This window comes from Mesoplodon bidens (genome assembly GCF_964165515.1).
Source record: "Mesoplodon bidens genome assembly, chromosome: 10".
NCBI classification, from domain to species: Eukaryota; Metazoa; Chordata; class Mammalia; order Artiodactyla; family Ziphiidae; genus Mesoplodon; species Mesoplodon bidens.
In genome coordinates, this window is record NC_138172.1 from 17,693,704 (window position 1) to 17,712,574 (window position 18,871).

The 18,871-nt window shown below is 43.8% G+C and overlaps 1 protein-coding gene across 2 annotated transcripts in view; it reads left to right on the forward strand.

The window, feature by feature from the left end:
- Positions 1-18,871, forward strand: part of PDZRN3 (PDZ domain containing ring finger 3) — a 252,658-nt gene that overhangs the window by 96,875 nt on the left and 136,912 nt on the right. Inside the window, exon 1 of one of the 2 annotated variants that reach the window (XM_081247667.1) lies at positions 5,658-5,811. The exons of the other annotated variant lie outside the window; for it this stretch is intronic. Coding sequence (XP_081103793.1) covers positions 5,728-5,811 — 84 coding nt within the window. The 5' untranslated portion in view covers positions 5,658-5,727. Of the gene's footprint in view, positions 1-5,657; positions 5,812-18,871 lie in introns of those variants that run through there. 2 annotated transcript variants of the gene reach the window in all.

Below are 18,871 nucleotides of genomic sequence, written 5' to 3' on the forward strand. Positions count from 1 at the left end.
TCCGTACCGTTAGATTTTGAGTACAAATCTCCCCCCGCCCTCCACTTCCTCTCTCTTTCTGCTTCTCATTTTTAATGTGATATAGACAGGAAGGCAGACCAGCTGGCTTGTGAAAAGAGGGATGTGATCACCAGAAAGCAGCCCAGGTTCCGTAAGGAAAGTCAGGACCAGGCCCCCTTTATTTCATTTCATTTCTTGCTTTTTTTCCTTTTCGCTTTTCTCCCTTTTCTTCTTTTCCTCTTTTTCTGTCTTTCCTTTTTTTTTAATTGAAAATTAATGAGTAAGACTATCACGATGATATAGTTAGACCTAGGCATCTTTAAAAAAGAAAGGTTTCTTATTTTCCCAGCCAACACCCTGCCATCCCCTTGGGGACAGGCTCTGTCATACCGTTTCTGTATCTTCCTTTTCCACTTCCCATCCCTAAAGCCCCCTTGCTCATTAACAAGTTGCTTTGCAGAGGACGGACAGCATTTGGTGGCTTGAACTGGAAATGGACGGTCTGAGCTGTATTGGGTGAGGTGAGGGGCGACGGGCACCAGAGGTGGCATTGCAGACGAGCAGGGGTGTGAGATAACAGGGCGGGTGGGGACTGAGTGTAGTGAACAGCACGCAACGGAGACCACAGGCCACCTGTCTGCGTCCCCATCTAGGGATGGGTCTGTGCCCTGGCCTCAGTTCAGTTTTGTCTTCATGTCTTGGATGAACGCTTTGATCTGCCAGTGGCGAGGGCCAGAGGCGACCATCAGAGCCCTTCCAAGGTCTCTGCCTTACAGGTCCTGAACAAGGAGTCAGAGCTCCCAGCAGCCCTTCAGGTCACGTGTGTAAGGTTTTTTAAGTCCTCATGTAGTAGGATAATAAATGAGGCCCAGTTTAGGTAGAAAGTCTCTGTGTATAATTCATTCCAGCAGAGGTGCTTAATTTGTGTTTGCACTCATGGACCCCAGGTCCAAATCCTCATTCCGCAGCCCTCATTCTAGCCATGGGGACATAAAACAAAACAAAAAGCTCTTACATATTTTTAAGTGTGTATTATTCTTACTAGAGCTCTTTTAGTGAACATAGGTTGGTCAGAAAGTTTTCTCTCCCTTTGGGTTAGCTATTTCTTTCTTACAAGGTTTTAAAGCAATTCCTATCAGCTGTTTGTTTCAAAAAGGTTCTTGAGACTAAAAATATCCACCTTTCCTCATGGCCATCCCTCTTCCTCTCTATTCCAAAAGGCATGGATGACCTCAGCGTCAGATTGTGTGCAAGACGTACAGTCCTTTTACGGTCCCCAGTCCCATGCGAAATCCTCATTCTGTTTCATGCTATTTCACTAGTCTGTGAACATGGCTTCCTTTTGTTACTTTCTGCTGTTTGTTTTGGTCCCCACTACATGGCCCTCTTATGCTGTGAATAAAATTAAGGATGCAGCCAGAAATAGAGTGAGGAATGGCATTGAAGGTTTAAGTCAGCAGAATTTGGAATCATCCACATTACTCCACGATTATGTGTGAAAGACGGGCAGCTTTCTGAGTGATCTGAGTCCTTCCTGCATCTCTGCCCCTCCTTGGAGTAATATTGGGGCCATGTTATCCTGTCTGACTTTAACAAGAGCTCTCCTGCGTATTGCATTTGCCTAATCCTTATTGATAATTGCTTGCTGCTTGCCATGCTGGCCATTATTCCCATTGAAATGCTTTTCCCTCCAGCAGTAGTCTGCAAACTCCTTAGCAAGCTTCCCTGACCTTCAGAAGGGAGGTCATTCAGTTTCACCTTCTCAACACACTGGATAGAAAGCAGGACTGGGTGTTTGAAGAATTAACCAGCAGGTTTTAAAACCTGCTGCTAAAGAATACCCGCTTCTTAGGCAAGTCTAGGCCAGGAGGGATCCAAGGCAACCAACCACAGCAGTAATGAGTGGTCTTGCCCACGGCCTCTTTAGTCTGTGGTGGGTGGCCCTTGACCCCAGAGCCCACTGCCCTTTGACCTTGACCTTCAAAGCTCTGAGTCAGCATGAGTGATTTGTCCAGGTCAGTTGTGTGCAGACATAAGCCTGTGGACGCTGCCTGCAAGGATGGCTCACGAATGGAGCTTGACCCCTCTGCTCATCGTGAGAGAAGAGTTGTCTGTTGTTTGTATTTTGCCCAACCCAGGTAAACGGGGGTTTATTTCCGTCATTGGGTTTTTAGGTCAAGTGGTCTTTTTGTGTGGTCTGGGACATGACATGAACCATGATTATTTAGGATTCTCCTTGTCTTTCTTGTACCAGTGCTGAGTCTCCATTAACTAGAGTTCTGGTTAAAAAAAAAAAAAAAAATCCTTCTAATATTAGGAGTGGGCAGATTCTTTAAATAGATCAAAGAAAGACAGCCACTTTCCCTGAAACAACTTTATTCATGAGTCAAAGAATTCTAAGGATATCGCAGAATGTATGATTTCTTTTTATGCCCCAGATTTGGGATTTTTTTATTCTTCTTATTGTATGTTAAGAGAGCTTAGAAACTCTTAGGAAGAATAGCCCAACCTCATATAGTATCTGTTGCAAATTCAAGGACCTCAGCATTTTAGCCGCCCTGTTCTTTGAAGCACAATAGCTATTTCTGATGATTTCTCAACATTGAATTAATGAGATCTAGGATAAAGTGTAACTTACAGCCTTAAAAATCATTTCCCGGTTCACATCCTCTGGGAAGGAGAAGGAATTGAGTAGCAGGTGCTACTTTGCTCACTTTGAGCACCTGATTAATGCCAGACCCTATGCAAGGGCTTCTCCATATATTATCTCCTTTCATCTTTATTATCCCCATTTCACAGAAGGTAAAAACTGAGGCTCAAAGGGTTTGTAGGACCGGACAGGAGAGCATCCACATCACACCATTTTTGTAATCAAATAAACATTGTTTCATGAGTATAGATTGGTTCTTACTAGGTTTATTGTGTATGTACTTTGTTTCTGACCACCCCTGCCCACTACAGGTGGATGTGAAACCCTCTCAGGAGAAACGCAGTGGAGATAATGTCCTCAGTTTATGCTGGTGGGGCTGGGGCTCAGGAGATAGAAGTTTCCAGAGTGCTGTGAGACTTGGAGAAAGGCATTGCTAATCTTTGTAGTCCCTTATTTGTGGAGTGGATGTAGAAATACTTCATGGATTGTTGTGAGAATACTCTGATATAATTATATTAAAGTGTATCAATTTAGTAGGTATTTATGCTGCACCTTTCAGCATGAGAGCTGTACTTGGCACTAGGTATACAGTGGCAAATAATAATAGTGCTCATTTCTGAAGTACTTATTATGTGCCAGGGGTCATTTTAAGTGCTTTACTTGCATCATCACATTGGATTTTAACCATGGAAAACAGGCAGTAGGTACTCTTAACCCTACCTCCTTGTAAGAGGAAGAAATCATTGCCCAGAGAGGTTAAGTAACTTGCTGAGGTCACACAGCTAGGGCATGGTGGAGTTGGGATTGGAACCCAACAGTCCACATCTAAAACCTGCATTTTAACAATGACATTATGATGTCTGTGCTCTACTGGCCTAGAGGGTCTCTGCCCTCAGGAAGCTCAGAGTCCAGTAGAGAAAGGATGAAAACAAGCAAACATAATGACAGCACGCTGCACTAAGCGCTATGAAGGGAATAAACAGGATGACGCAAGTGAGAGGGGCGAATCTGGGAGGGCCTCTCAGAGGGGGTGATGTTTAAGCTGGACTCTAGAAATAAATTGCAGTTAGCCAAGTGACAAGTGGGGAGCAGAGGGATTCAATGGGGGCGGGACATCACGCTGAAGTCTGGAGGTGGGAAAAATCTGGATACGAGGGACTCACATAGAGTAGCTGCTCAAAATGAGTGACCAAGGTTATTGGTAAAGACTACTCTGAGCTTAAAATCTCTTCACAATCAGTTGAGTAAAGATTCTGCAGCTGCCTCTGTGGCTTTAGTGTTTTCTCTGTTTTATTACATACGTTCAATTGTATGAACATGAAAGAGATTCAGCCTTTTCATGAACGCCTATAACTGACCACATTGCACCACGCCTCCCCACTCCCAAATGTGGGAAAACAGAAGGAAGGAGAAGTTTTGAAGTTCTGCTTCCAAATATTTCCTTAGTGGTCTTTTATGGGGCTTGGTTCCTTAGAACCTGACATGTGTTCATAAAACATGATGTTCCTCTGCCTTTATATACATTCTTTTTCTTAAAACAAAAAAGATTTAACAGAGTCATAACTCGGCGCAAGGAAGCCCTCAAAGGAGCATCGCAATTGTAAATGCTGGAATATGCTATGCATAAAATTAATGAATGCTTATTTATTTGCTCTGCTTTTAACGGAGCAACGTCATGCAGACCACCAAAAAGGTTTCACGAAGAAACGTTTCGTGCCTACCCATACCTTTCGAATCTGCCACAGGAGGCAACATTTCTTTAAAAAACATTATTGAAATCACATATCTTTTGTCCCTCTCTGGTACATTTCACCTCCCGAGACACGCTGGCTATTTTCCCAAAATGTAAACTAGGATTATGTTCACTTTGAATTTGCATGCCTGGGTAACAGTGTCACTAACCTTTGCTATTCCTTTATAAATCGAAATTAATTAAACTAGAGCTTGCCAGTGAAAACATACCCTTCTTAATTCAGATTTTGGTTCTGTAGCCCTGTTCAGGAAAAAAAAAAATCCCTTTTATTAGAAATTGCTGATCTCACATCAAAGCAACAAGAGAAGACCAAGTTCTCTTTCATTTTTAATAAAGAGGTTTTCTGATCCCCAAGGGCACACCTGACCACACTGCAGCCAGCACTGGCAGCCTGTGATGAGTGGCCCATGGAGGTCACAGCCTACTTTCGGAGGTCATGGCTTTTTCAGAACTTGGTGTGTTTAGAGGGGCTAATTTGTTAATCAGAGAAAACTTGAAATGTCCATGTGATTTCTTTTAGGCTACTGGCAGTAATATGCATCACTGAAGTTTTTAAGCCTTTTTTTAAAGACGGATTTTGAAGATCTGTAGGAGAAAGGAGTTCTGTATTATAAGAAGGAAAAATATGTACATACTTCTACTTTTACTTAAATTTCCATTTTTTTTAGGTCTCCCAGCTTCACTGTTTTCTAGTCGCCAGAAATTTTGATACATTTGCATCCTTGACTATAAGAAGGGATGGTGGTATCTAGCTAGCCCTGTCTTCTTTTTGCAGTATTTTATATTAAACTAAAAATCAGCCCTTCTAGTCCAAAAATGTTTCCCAGACTCCCAGAATAAAAGTGTCTGGTGGGGCTTCCCTGGTGGCGCAGTGGTTGAGAGTCTGCCTGCCGATGCAGGGGACGTGGATTCGTGCCCCGGTCCGGGAAGATCCCACATGCCATGGAGCGGCTGGGCCCGTGATCCATGGTTGCTGAGCCTGCGCGTCCGGAGCCTGTGCTCCAGAACGGGAGAGGCCACAGCAGTGAGAGGCCTGCGTACCGCAAAAAAAAAAATAAAAAAAGTCTGGTGAACAGAAAGGTTCCAGTGAAGGGTAAGCGTGCCCTCTGGTATCTGCCCGAAAGATATAGTCCACAATACTGAAACTATTCCGTCTTGGGTTTTAAGTCCAATGAATTGACTCACAGGCTCCAAACTCCTTTTACAGAATACGTTGGATCCTTTGCCAGGATCTCAGTGAATGTGTTCCTTACTTGTTCATTTCCTGATGCTTTTTGAAAAGCCTCCTACTTCCTTTCTGCCAGTTGCATTTGCTCACTCCTAAATGAAAGCAGCTTCAAGAAAGCACTGGCCAACATCTGAGCAATGGGAGGGCTGTGTTGTCCCGCTGTGTAATCCTGAGATTGAGGTTTGTTTTAAGCCCTTCCATCCCTGTCGTTATGCCACCAGATTTCTCTTTGGACCTTTAACCAACTGTTCTGTTGCTGTGGTCTTATTTTTCACTGATTTGAAGTGTTACAATTCATATTCTTTCATTACATTCTTTTGTACATGTCAGTAAAACACTGTTTTTCTGCAGAGAATCACTACTTGTTTCAGTTGCTGTTTGATATTTTATATTTGTGCATGTGTATGTATATATGTGTGTATATATGCATATCTTTATGCATGCATATGTATCCATATATATGCACACATACATATAGCTTTTGTAATTCATAACTACTTAAACAGTTTTAAGGTTTATTCTAAGGTTTTTTTTTTGTTTGAAGTCTATCATTTCATGTCTAAATAATGAGAATTAATTCTCTCTTTCAAATATCTCTTGCCTTTTATTGCTTTTTTCTTGTCGTATTTCATTGGCTAGAACATCTTGCTCTATCACAAGAATCTAAGTTTTCATATAGACACCCGTGGTTGAGGTTTGAGTGAATTCATAGTTAGCAGCTAGGTCCTAGAGTAGCAATTCATATTATGATCATTAAACACAAAAACTGCAGTCTGATATGAATAATTCATGTCAGAGACACATATCAAAGAGCACATTTTCCACAAAGTGAAGCATTCCTCCAAAGACAACAAGGAAAAGTATTATAGTTCTTTTTATCAAATGTTAGATACCAGGTTAACAGGTAAAGATACACTGCGTTATTTGATTCTTCAAACAACTACCTGAGTAGAGGTCTTATCTTTGTGTCTGTTTTACTGCTGAGGAGACTGAGGTTTAGAAAGTAAGTAACCTGTTAAACATTACCATAGCATACTGATTAAACGCATGCCCTTCTGAGTCCAGAGCCTGCTGCCCTGCACTACTAAGATGTTTTGATGTTCATGCCTCATGTTCAAATGTCTTTTGTTTTCATGCCAGTGACTGGAAAGTCTCAAAGTGAAAGGAACTCTACTTGTCAGAAAGTTCATATTCTGATGAATTTATTATGTTTATCTCCTCATTTAGTGTTGCTGGATATCAGTGGTCAGCAAATTTTTCCGATAAAGAGCCAGGGAATAAATATTGTAGGCTTTTGGGACTGGGCCATTTCTGTAGCAACTACCCAGCAATACTGAAATAGCCCCAAAGCAGCCGTTGACATTACCAAATGGGTATGGCTGTGGTTCCAATAAAATTTTATTGATGGACACAGAAACTTCAATTTCATATAATTTCATACATCACACACAAAATATTTTTTTCCAATCATTTAAAAGCTTGAAACCTTTATAAAAACTGCACATGGGCCAGAGTTGGCTTACAGGCTGAGTTTGTCAACCCTACTTTACACACTTAAGTCTTAGAACTTGAGATAAATGAAGAGGTATACATGCGACCAACGCTTGTACAAATCATTCTTCCCGTCACATTTATTTAACAAATGTTTTTGAGGGTCGACTGCTGCATGGCAGCTACGCCTTGGGCAGTAAGGATACAGAGATGAGTAAGGTGATCTTTGTTTCCAAGGAGTTTACAGTCTAGTTTGAGAGAGGGGTGAGGTAGCAAGGTGGAAGTGGTAGAAACTTCTGCATGAACAGTGGCCACGCAACATGAAAAATACTTCAGACCTAAAGCAGATTTGCATGTGATCATTGATTCCAGCAAGCTCCTGGTGAATGGTGGGCTTTCTAGAGTCCTGGACCCTCTAGAACTGCCCTACATTCCCCCTCAGTGTCTTGTAGGAGGTGCAAAGTCTTTTCAGAGAGACACGCATGTTTTTAGGTCACGCGATGGAGTTCCTGATTCCACACTGCCGTGCTAGAGACCATTCAGAGACCGCAGAGCGGTGAGTGAATGCAGCGACTTTTTAATCCAGTGCCATCTGCCAGCTCACCTCTCCCAGATGCACATTGTGATGCTCTGAAGCTTGGCGAATCTTCCCTCAGCTGATTCTAGCTCCTCAGAATTGAGAAATATAATGGGGAATGGGGGGCGGCTGTGCCTGAGGTCCAGAAGCGTGAAGTCTTTCTTGAGGCTGAGCAGGGGTAGGAGGGCTTGATGGGGTTGCAGGCACACTGACCACAGAAGGATGCTCCCCAGGGACAAAGTCCATGGGCAACGCTGCCCCGTGCTTGTCTCCTTCTTTGTCTTCTTGCTGACACATCTCTCTAGAATTAAGTTCTTGACTCTTCCCTACCAACGGTTCTTTTTTTTTTTTTTTGCTGTACGCGGGCCTCTCACCGTTGTGGCCTCTCCCGTTGCGGAGCACAGGCTCCGGACGCGCAGGCTCAGTGGCCATGGCTCACGGGCCCAGCCGCTCCACGGCACGTGGGATCCTCCCGGACCGGGGCACGAACCCGTGTCCCCTGCATCGGCATGCGGACTCTCAACCACTGTGCCACCAGGGAAGCCCTACCAAGGGTTCTTTGGTTGTGTCCCTGCTGGCTTTTTCCAGTCCCCTAGCTTCCAAGCTAGGTGCAACACACATCTTCACCAGCCTGTTCTGCTTAAAGGTAGAGGTTCTCCAGGGCTCAGTCCCCAGCAGAGATTTTCCAGTGTTTACATACTCCCTCCAAGTCATTTTCTCTGTGCTTGTAATTTCACTACTATCCAGGTGCTGATGGCTTTCAGATCAGTATCCCCAGCTAGACCTGCACCCTGGCTTCTGGCTTCAGGCTTCTTCAGACTGCCTGCCTAGTAGCTCATGTCTTCCTCACCAAGACCGACTTGCCTCTTCTCAGCCTCCATTCCCCACCCCCCCCACCCCCATCCCACCCCACCCCTCTCTCTCTCTCTCTCTCTCTCTCTCCCCCCCCTCTCCCCCCTCTCTCCCTCTCCCTCACCCTCTCTCCCCCTCCCTCCCTCCCTCCTTCTCCCTCTCTTTCCCTCTCCCTCTGTCCACCTCTCCCCACCCCCCAACTCTCTCCTCCTATCTCTCAACCCTCGGTTTCTCTCTCTCTCCCTTCCTCCCTCTCTCTCTCTCTCCTCACCCCTCCCTGCTCTCTCTCTTTGTGTTTGTGTCTCTCTCTGTGCTAAATTAACCTGAAGTCTTCCTTTGTCTTTCCCCTGTCCCTCTGCTTATCTAGACCCAAGTATCCTGTAGTCTGATTTTGAGGTTTGGCTACAAGGACAACTTGAGTTCCATTTAAGATGTCTTTACTTTAGTTCACTCTTTTTTTTTTTTTTTTTGCTGTATGCGGGCCTCTCACTGTTGTGGCCTCTCCCGTTGCGGAGCACAGGCTCCGGACGCGCAGGCCCAACGGCCATGGCTCACAGGCCCAACCGCTCCGCGGCATGTGGGATCTTCCCAGACCGGGGCACGAACCCGTGTCCCCTGCATCGGCAGGCGGACTCTCAACCACTGCGCCACCAGGGAAGCCCTAGTTCACTCTTAATGCAGCTCATAAACAACCCCAAGGATATACATGGGACAGAGTGGCTGGATGTAGTTCCTCCTTGCCCCTCTCCTAGATAACCCCAGTGCCAGCAGTACCTTTTCACAGACAAATCTGATCGTGTCTTCCCTCTGTTAAAATCTTTCTGTGAGTTTCCCACTGTTTTAAGGACTGCCAGGTATAGTATGCAGGTTTTTCACTGCACAACCCTGGGAGGCACCATTCTTCTCATCCTAGCTGCGTGAATAGCATCTCCTTCAGTTGTACAGTGTACAGCCTGTACTCCTGTACATGGCAGCTCTGGCTCACAGGCTCCAGCAGCATCTGTCCTTGAACTCCAGCCCTACCGTATCCCATACAACTCTCTCCCTGAGACCCAACCCCAGAGTTTCTGATTCCGTAGGCCTGGGGTCAGGCCTGAAAGTCTATTTCTTTCACGTTCCTAGGTCATGTGATGCTGCTGGTCCAGGGACCACACTTGGGGAACCACTGATACAGATATAGCTTGACATAATGTGAAACTTCTTCTATTGTAACACTGCTCACTTAGGACTCCTGGGACATGCCTGGGCGGGGGCTACCTAATTCAGTTTTGTAAGAGCTAGAGGTATCTCCATTTTATAAAATCAAATTAAATGATGATGTTTACCTGTTTTCATATTAATATTGAACTGTGCAAGCAGCACCGGACCACATTCTTCTTGAGAATTTTGGAAACATTACAGATCAGTCTAAAGTCCCTTGGACTGCCCCTTGTCTCTGCTCCAGCTGTTTCTTATCATCCCTTCTTTCTGCCCCCCCTGCTCTATGCTCAGGGAACCCTCTCAGCAGTTCCAGTGCTCCCTGGCTCCTAGGTAGGTTTGGCCATGGGGAGGTCTGCAGGATATCAGAGTGAGGAAGGAAAATGGGGCTGGGGACTCATTCCTCACCCTCCCACTGCGAGGTTATGTCAGGCTGGCTACAGCTGTGGAGGGAAGCACCCTGCATCTCTCAAGGAACGTTGTGTAGGACATGCTCTCCTTTGGTTCTTGTGGTCCTCTGATACCTACTTTGCAAGTCAGCCTGATTTGTCTTAAGTATGGCATCCTTTTCCTATTGGGAACTTCACTACGGAGGTATACCTCACTCTTTTTTTTTTTTTTTTTGCGGTACGCGGGCCTCTCACTGCTGTGGCCTCTCCCGTTGCGGAGCACAGTCTCCGGACGCGCAGGCTCAGCGGCCATGGCTCACGGGCCCAGCCGCTCCGCGGCATGTGGGATCTTCCCGGACCGGGACACGAACCCGCGTCCCCTGCATCAGCAGGCGGACTCTCAACCACTGCGCCACCAGGGAAGCCCACTCTTTTTTTTTTAATTGTCTTAAAATATACATAGCGTAACGTGTTCCATCTTAGCCATTTTTAAGTGTGCAATTCAGTGGCATTAAGTACATTTCACATTGTTGTACAACTATCACCAGTGTCCATTTCCAGAACGTTTTCATCATCCCAGATGGAAACTCTACTCATTAAACAACAATTCTCAATCTCCCTGCTCCCCAGCCCCAGGCAACCACCATTCTACTTTCTGTCTCTGTGGATTTGACTACTTTAGGCAGCTTACAGAAGTGGAATCATACAGTGTTTGTCCTTTTCTGTCTGGCTTATTTCACTTAGCATAATGTCCTCAAGCTTCACCCATGTTGTAGGACAGGTCACAATTTTCTTCTTTTTTAAGGCTGAATAATATTCCATTGTACGTATATACCACATTTTGTTTATCCATTCACCCACCAGTGGACACTTGGTTTGCTCCCACCTTTTGGCTCTTGTGAGTAATGCTCCTATAACATGGATCTACTAACATCTTTTCAAGACTCTGCTTTCAATTTTTTTGGGTATATAGCCAGAAGTGGAATGGCCAGATCATATGGCAATTCTAGTTTTAATATTTTGAGAATCCACTATGCTGTTTTTATCTTCTGTTGCTTTGACCTGAAAAGCTCACTCTTATAGTTGCTCTATCTATATGGTATCCCACATCAAAGAAACTTATTTTAGTCATGTCTGTGAGGTCAACTGCTTTTGTCTGAACGCACTTATCATTTTGATGCTGGCAGATATTTTGGTCCACAGAAAGTTTTAGCAAAGTGCATTGCAGAAACTTTACATCGTCTTGCTGGTGAAATATGAAGCCAGTTTTCAAAGCAGTTGTGTAAATTACAGATACGGATTCAATTATATGGCATACTGAGTATTTTGATTGCCATGGCTACAGATTCTACAAATATTCTGTTTCCTCCCTGTCGTTTCGGAAGTATCCTCTTGTATACGCCTCAGTGGTCCAGCCTCCAACCTTTTAAAGAGTCGCTCAGCATCCTTTTGGACCTAAACCTAGCTGTGATATTAAGTTTGGGGGTTTCTGCTTGTTTATCTAATACCTATTTTTCTATAACTAAATTTTAGGTGCTTGTAGGAATAGCATGCTATGCCATGGTCAAGTTGAGAGTTCTTTTCATGTAGGAAGAAGACCTATTTGGAAAAATCTTTGGTATACCAGGATTATACATTTTAAAGGAACTGTCATTTGTTTGGAATTGTATTTTACCTTTCCCAAAAGTTAGTCACAAGTGAATTATTTTACATAATAATAGCAAATAACATTAATTTAGTACTTACCATAGCCCGAGCACTTAGCAATTAGACCCGGCTATCTGGTCTTATTATTACTTTCATAATCCTGAAAGATAGTTGAAGTATCCTCATTTACTAGACAAGGAAATTGAGACTCAGAGAGGTAACCTAAGTTACCCAAAGTCACAGAGCTAGTAAACAGAGGTTACAGAACTTAAACCCTGGTCTTTCCTCTGCATCCACGATTTCTCTCCCTCTACGTGTACCACCTGTGATAGGACACACACACTTACACACACACCCCTCCCCTCAGATATCTGGAGTGCTTCCACACCTCCTTTGTGATAGCCAATGAATACTCTCACCAAATATTAAATAAGTCCTTTGTATTTTTTCCATGGGGGTGGGATTGGAGGAACCAGGATTAATGGAAGATCCACCTGAACTCCAGCATGGTCGTGGCAATAGCTCCGCTCAGCAGTTTGAACTCAGCTTTCTATTGTTTGCCTTGACCTAAGAGAATCCTCAAAGTCTATAGGCAAATGAACAGAACCAGCAGCAGATCAAGACCATAAATGGATTTTTTAGTGCTGTGCTCCGGAAGGTTTGGGCAGGTGTCCAGAACTCTTTGTACTGTAACAAGTGTAGATCTCTTTCTGGAGTGTTTGTTGTAAATGTCAGAATTCTAGGATAATTTTGGCCAGGCTTGGTTTTACATTTTTCATGGGTACCTATTTATAGGTCTGAATCTAAATCTGGTTTTTTTAACCCAGTCTACCCAGAAGCCATAAAGAAGAAGATGGATAATTTGTATAAAACTTAGAACTGACATATGGTGGCAGAAATAGAATAAAAAATAATCTGGCAAGAGCAGACAAAGGGCTGATTTCCTGCTTTCCTAATGTGCTCCTACATGTCTGTAGGAAAAAGACAAACTATTCGATAGAAAAGTGAGCCAATAAATAGTACCTTCAGAACATGTATGAAAAGGTACTCAACTTCATTCATAATCAAGAAAATGCAAAACGAGATGATGTAACATGCAAAACAAAGATGTAACTGTCCAGTAATATGCAACATTGATGAGTGTGTTGACATAAGCACCCTCATAAACTGTTGGTGGGAGTATAAATCGGTGCACCTTTTGTCAATATCTATTAAAATGCGCATTCTGACTGGCTCTTAAATTCCATTATAAGGCATCTGCACTCTGGATAAAGTCACAAAGAGTATGCCAGGATTTGTGCCTGCGTGCACATACACAAGACACACACACACACACAGGCAGTGATGCTATTTGTAACATTATGCAATGGAAAACCAACACCACAACAAAATAGCTGTTCCTCCCAAATTAGAAACAAGCTGAATGTTAAGTTAATGACAATCACTATTAAAAATAGAATGAAATAGATCTGAAAGTACTCAGTTGGACAGATTTTTGAGCTTCATTATCAATTGAAACAGCAAGTACCTGTGTAAATCGTTTCTTTAAATGATACCTATATACTGCTACAGTCATCCCTGGGTATCCCCAGAGGGATTGGTTCCAGGAACAACCCCCCCGCCCCCCGCCACCCTTGGACACCAAAATCCACAGATACTCAAGTCCCTTATGTAGGTGGCCTGGTACAGTAAATCCAGTCGTCCCTTTGTGTCCACAGATAGACATTTCATGGTAGGAAATCCACGACTGGTAGAATCTGCAGTTGTGAAACCAGTGGATATGGAGGTCCGGCTGTTTGTACGTATATGCTTTTACCTGGAAGGATACCCAGGAAAATTGTTGCCAGTGGTTAAAGTTTGGGGACTGCTGTTTTAGGGGTGTAGATAAGCTTTTGTTTTTCCTTTTTACATTTTATACTTTGTGGGGAAAGAAGTGTTCCCCAGTGCAGTCTCTTTATTGAAAAAATTTTAAATTTGATTGAAATGCATTTGAGAATGGTTCTAGCAGTTATGACCACATTTAGCTTTAAGTCTTGATCTAATCTACGCAATACAATTGTCCAGAGCTCTTCATTGGGGAGGGAAAGATACAGCGTTATCTATTTGCGGGCTGAGAGCTGTTTTCCAAAGTTGACTATGATCTGGATAGGTCCTGGGCTCTGCTTTTCTGTGGAAATCCATCTTTTTTAAAAGTCTTGGGTGGAGTTACATTGGAAACAGAATGTGCGGGTGAGGTCATTTCCTTATAGGAACTTTCCTGGGGTGGGAGGAAAGCACATTCGGTTCTAGGCTGTACGCAGGGCTGATTTTTGGTGGAAAGGGAGGCTCACTAGATTATCTGGTCAGAAAAGAACACCTAAACTGTTGTATCTTTGGAGCCCTTCTGTGCCAGACTGCTAGTGAGCATGTAAGGGTAAACTCTTTTTTTGAGGGGTTGATTTTTCATGTTGGGAAACACGTGAGGGGATTTCACTTTACAGTCTGATACACCAGATGTAAATCGGCTTCCACTGCTTTCTCACTTTGTCATCTAGCAGAGCTTGTTTCCTTATCAGTAAAATGGATTTGTGAAGGATAACTGGCTTACAGAGCTGCTAAGCATTAAATGGGATGATGTAGGTGAAAATCTGCACGTGGGAGCACATGACAGGCCATTGTTGGTACCTGTCATCACTGTTGAACCACAGCTCTACAACCTTAACTCACGAGTTGGTGCAGTTCTGCCTAAACTAGGTCAGATAGGTCATTCGCCTGGGATTCGGACAGTTCGTTAATTGGGTTGCAGAACCAGCAGAGGATCAGAACTCAGAATGGTTGGCTAGTCACCTGATGTGAAGTGCAAAATAGGCAAGATCCATACCTGTTGGTGGAAATTTCTCAGGTCAGAGACTTAACTGGAAGTGAAGGGATGCAAGTGTATTTGTGTATTCATGGCCCTCATAGCCCAAATCAAGACCAGAGAATTTGCCCAGATAAAAAGACCTTAGTAAACTCCTAGGTACCACCCCACCTTCTCCCCTGCCACTCCAGTCTTCCAGCCTCCCCGCTTTTGTCATATCTTCTTTCAACCAAAATCTTCAAGGCACCACTCTTTCATTGTTACACACATACACAGATTCTCATTATAGTCCATTTGCCTAAATCTACCACTTGGCTCAGGCCTGCCCCGAGGAAGAGTAGTTTAGGGTCATCCCAAACCTGTAAATGCATTAATTCCAACTTGAACTAAGTAGGATAAACAGACCCCAGACCTCCTACCCTGGAGACCCAGCTTTTCAGTCTTTTTTAAATCTGCCTTTCAACATGATCAAAGCACCATTCCCTACCCCAGAAGACAGCACAGAGGCTTCTAAGAATCCTTTGTCCTGCTTATCCTCAATGAAAGGTGATTTTTCATTTGAATTTCTAATCACCCTCTTCAGATGTCTTGTTCCTAAAATTAGGTTAAATGTCCCTAAACGGTTCGGTTCCCTTGTGTTTGACAAAGGCCGTCTGACCCTTCATTATGGGTTGGCCTCTCTGTGAAGGTCCCAACAAGAAGGTCACGGAAGGTTTGATACAGAAATTAATGGGATTTGTCTTTTCCATCCTTTATTTTAAGTATAATCTCATCAACATGACTAAATTTTGTGGGTGTTTGCAATTACTCTGTTTGCAAGAGTAATTAAAAATTAGTTCATTTGAAGAACAACAGCCTAAGCTCTCTTAGCAGTTACCATTCAACGGTGGGTCAGAATAGTTTCTTTTAGAGGGAGACCCACACTTCTTTGGTGCATTGTTTCAATCAGCGTTCAGGGATCCCAGAAGATTGCAGGTGCCTCGTTCTTGGGTCTTAGTTCAGGACCTGGATGCTAAATGTTGTGGTCTGATGAGGGAAAGGTGAAAACTTCCTTGCAGTTCAGTTCTGTGTAGATGGGGGGGGGGAAAAACAGTGGCCGTCGTTATGGACATGCGAATGTTAACAGGTTTGCTTCTCAGGGGCGCTGGTTAAACAACTTCTTAACTGGCCAGAGTCCAGCACGTTAATCATTAACCTGGGCCTGAGCGTCTGCTGCCCCGTGTATTCAGAATTAGTTTATCATTACCTCTAACTACTGCCTTTTATGGTTCCGAAGAGCTTCTATGAAATCTCTTATCACCGCCAAGCCTAACCTTCATTAACTCGGGGTTGGTGGAGGTGGGGAGGAGGCAGCGTGCTGATATTTCTGAGTTGGACCAGAGTAAGCCGTTTATGGCCAGTTGAAGAATTTTTAATCACAACTGCTTAAAAAGAAAGAGAAAGAAAAGGGGGAAAAAAGAAAGAAAGAATAGCAGCTCACTCATTGCAGTCTTTGGACCATGCTCAGAAGTTCATATTCTCATGACCTACTTTTCCACTTAACTCCTGATAACCCTGGGCCTCTCCATTTTCTTTTTGACTTTGGAGAGCTGGGTTAGTGGGAATAGTCAGAGTGCCCTGGCAGGCAGGCTGGGTTCGAGGCTCCGGCTGGCACCATCCCAGAGCCCCATCTCAGTGTCCCTCTCCTCCCCGTGTCAGCTCAGCTCCTGGCAGGGTCCCTGCCCTGGAACCAGCCCTTGTAATTTTCACAGATGCTCTCAGGACTCCAGTCTCTCCTGGGGTGGGGGGACACACAGCATCTCTAAACTGCTCTGAATAAGACCCATCTTTTTTCTTTCCTCCTTGCCCCTTCCCTCTTTGTGTGTCTAAATGTGTGTGTGACATTTTCATTTTTCTGATTATCAAAGCATATATTACAACAAATGAAATCAATACATGTCTACATACAGGGTGAAAAATCTGGACGAGTCTAAAAATAAAGAAAAATAGCCTTCAAAAATCTAATTTTCAAGAAGAAAGCTGAGTTAATTTTCATTTCAGTGTCTAAAAAGAGCTTTTTAAAACATTTTAAAGGGTTCAGCATGCAAGTATGAGTGTTTGGCTACAGGGCCTTTGGTATGATTCTACCCTGTAGCTGGAGGTTTAATAATCAATTACACTAAAGCTTTTCTAAGTCTCTAGAAGGGTTTGTCTGGGTCTTATTTACCGTAATAGGCAAGTTAGGGAAATTTGGGTGTAATTTATATTTCAATTCAGTATTTTTTTCATCTTGTTCAAAAACAAGCCTGATTTGGGCTTTCTTGATGGGGAGTTGTCCTCCCCTCAAAAAACTGAAATTCCCTTGTGACGCTATTAAACACCTTCCTTTGGGTTTTATGCTTCCAGGATATTGTCCACAGAAATATATGCAATGTTCAAAGAATGTGGACGACCAGTAGCGTGTATGTTTTAGCCTCCTGAACCGAGGGTTTATGAAACTGGTTGAAGAGTGTTTTATTGAAACAAGACAAATATTTATGAACAATTCAGAATCCTCTGTTTTGAAATGTAAAGTGTGGGCCCAGTGGCATAGAGAGTTCCAGGTGTTTCCTGTCTGCATTTGGAATGGTTCGCTGCTGCTCTGCTTTCCTAGCTTTTCATAAGAAGTGAAGAATCACGCAGCTTCCCTAATAATGCCTAGATGGCTGAAAGCGCTCCCAGGAACAGGCTTGATTTAATGAGCATAAAGCCGTCTTGAGATGCGTATAGATGGACGTATTCTGATCTATTGCATTTGTCACTTGATTTCAGAAAAACAACAACAAACTTGTTTATGAAAGGACTGTGTTCACTCCTGTAAGTATGTAAGGTCTGGTTTTGAAACACGTTCTTACTAATCAGAGGTTTACTTTCTGGTAGCCCCAGCTTCTGTGTTGTTAACCAACCCTGGTTTCTGTGAAATAGAAATATTATGTATTCGCCCAGACAGTTGGAAGCCGTTCGTGTAAATACCGGCCGTTGTGATTTAACTGTCAGCCCAAAAGGCCCCTGCTTCGCAAGGGCTCCTTTTAAAACCAAGCACAATGAGATGTCTGTTTTAGATGAGGCCGCCAAGCCTTGGTCCAAATACTACACAGATTTGTTTTCCGTGTGCCAGCAGAACTGCTTTTGTACAACATGCCCTGCTTTGTGTGCTGAAGCTGTAGACGGGACTTGAGGGTGGTGAGAAACACTGCTGTTTTCTTCCTCCATCCCTGATCTGCCCCAGGCCCGGGATTTCATGATGAGACATGCAGCAAAGCCATTGCCTTTAGGAGCGCTTGGAACAGGAGAATGGAAAACTTGCCCCACAGAGACTGTCCAAAGACACAAGAAAGACCAAGCGTGGGATCCAACCAGATTCATGCAACTGTGAAAGCCAGCTCTGGGGGCCCCTGGCTGCCAAAGGGGGATCCAGGGATACCCAGGGCCAGGGAAGGGGGGGCAGTTGGAAAGCAGGACCATTTTTCTGGCATGAACAAGAAGGAAGGAGAGAATAGTACCCGCTTCCTGCTTTGGCTCTCCTTTTTTGCATCGTGGACTTCATTCTCTCAAATGCTGGGCATCCAGGAGCCCACAGAGGAGAAAGGCTTGCTTTTTTGTTTTTGCTTTTTTTTTTTTTTTACGAGGGCTTGGGATGGGTGAAAAATAGAGAGAAATTGAATCACCTGTACTCCTGCTGCCTAAAAAGTAGCCCCATTTGCCACACCTGCTTTCAGAGTTTTTTTCATCCTCTGTTTATACATTGAGAATATCTGAGTATAGTTTCCTTCCTATTCTCACATTAAAGTTGCAGAATGTTATATATACATCGAAAACCCTCCTTGAATCTAACCCCAGCCCTACTCCCAAGCTAGACCCCTCCCCAGTGCAGAGGGCAGTCCCTGCTGTGAATGTGATATGTGTTCCTTCCGTCTGTATTTTCTACTTCTGGGTCCCTTTGATTGCCCTTGGGTTCAGGTCTCTTCCCCAGGCTAGAGCACATACTTTATCCATCCCCCTGTTATTGGATATTGAGGTTGTTTGCCATTTTGGCTTTGTGTTTTTGCTTTTCCAAGCAATGCTGCTGTGAGCTTCGCTGCACATTTTTCCTTGTGCATATGTGCTGGCGTTTCTTCTGTGATCGAGACCTAGGAATGGAGTTGCTGGTTCCTGGGCAAGACCAGACTCTGAACATGGCAGGCAAAAGCACTTAACCTCACGCCCCCGCTGAGTCCATTTATAAGAGTT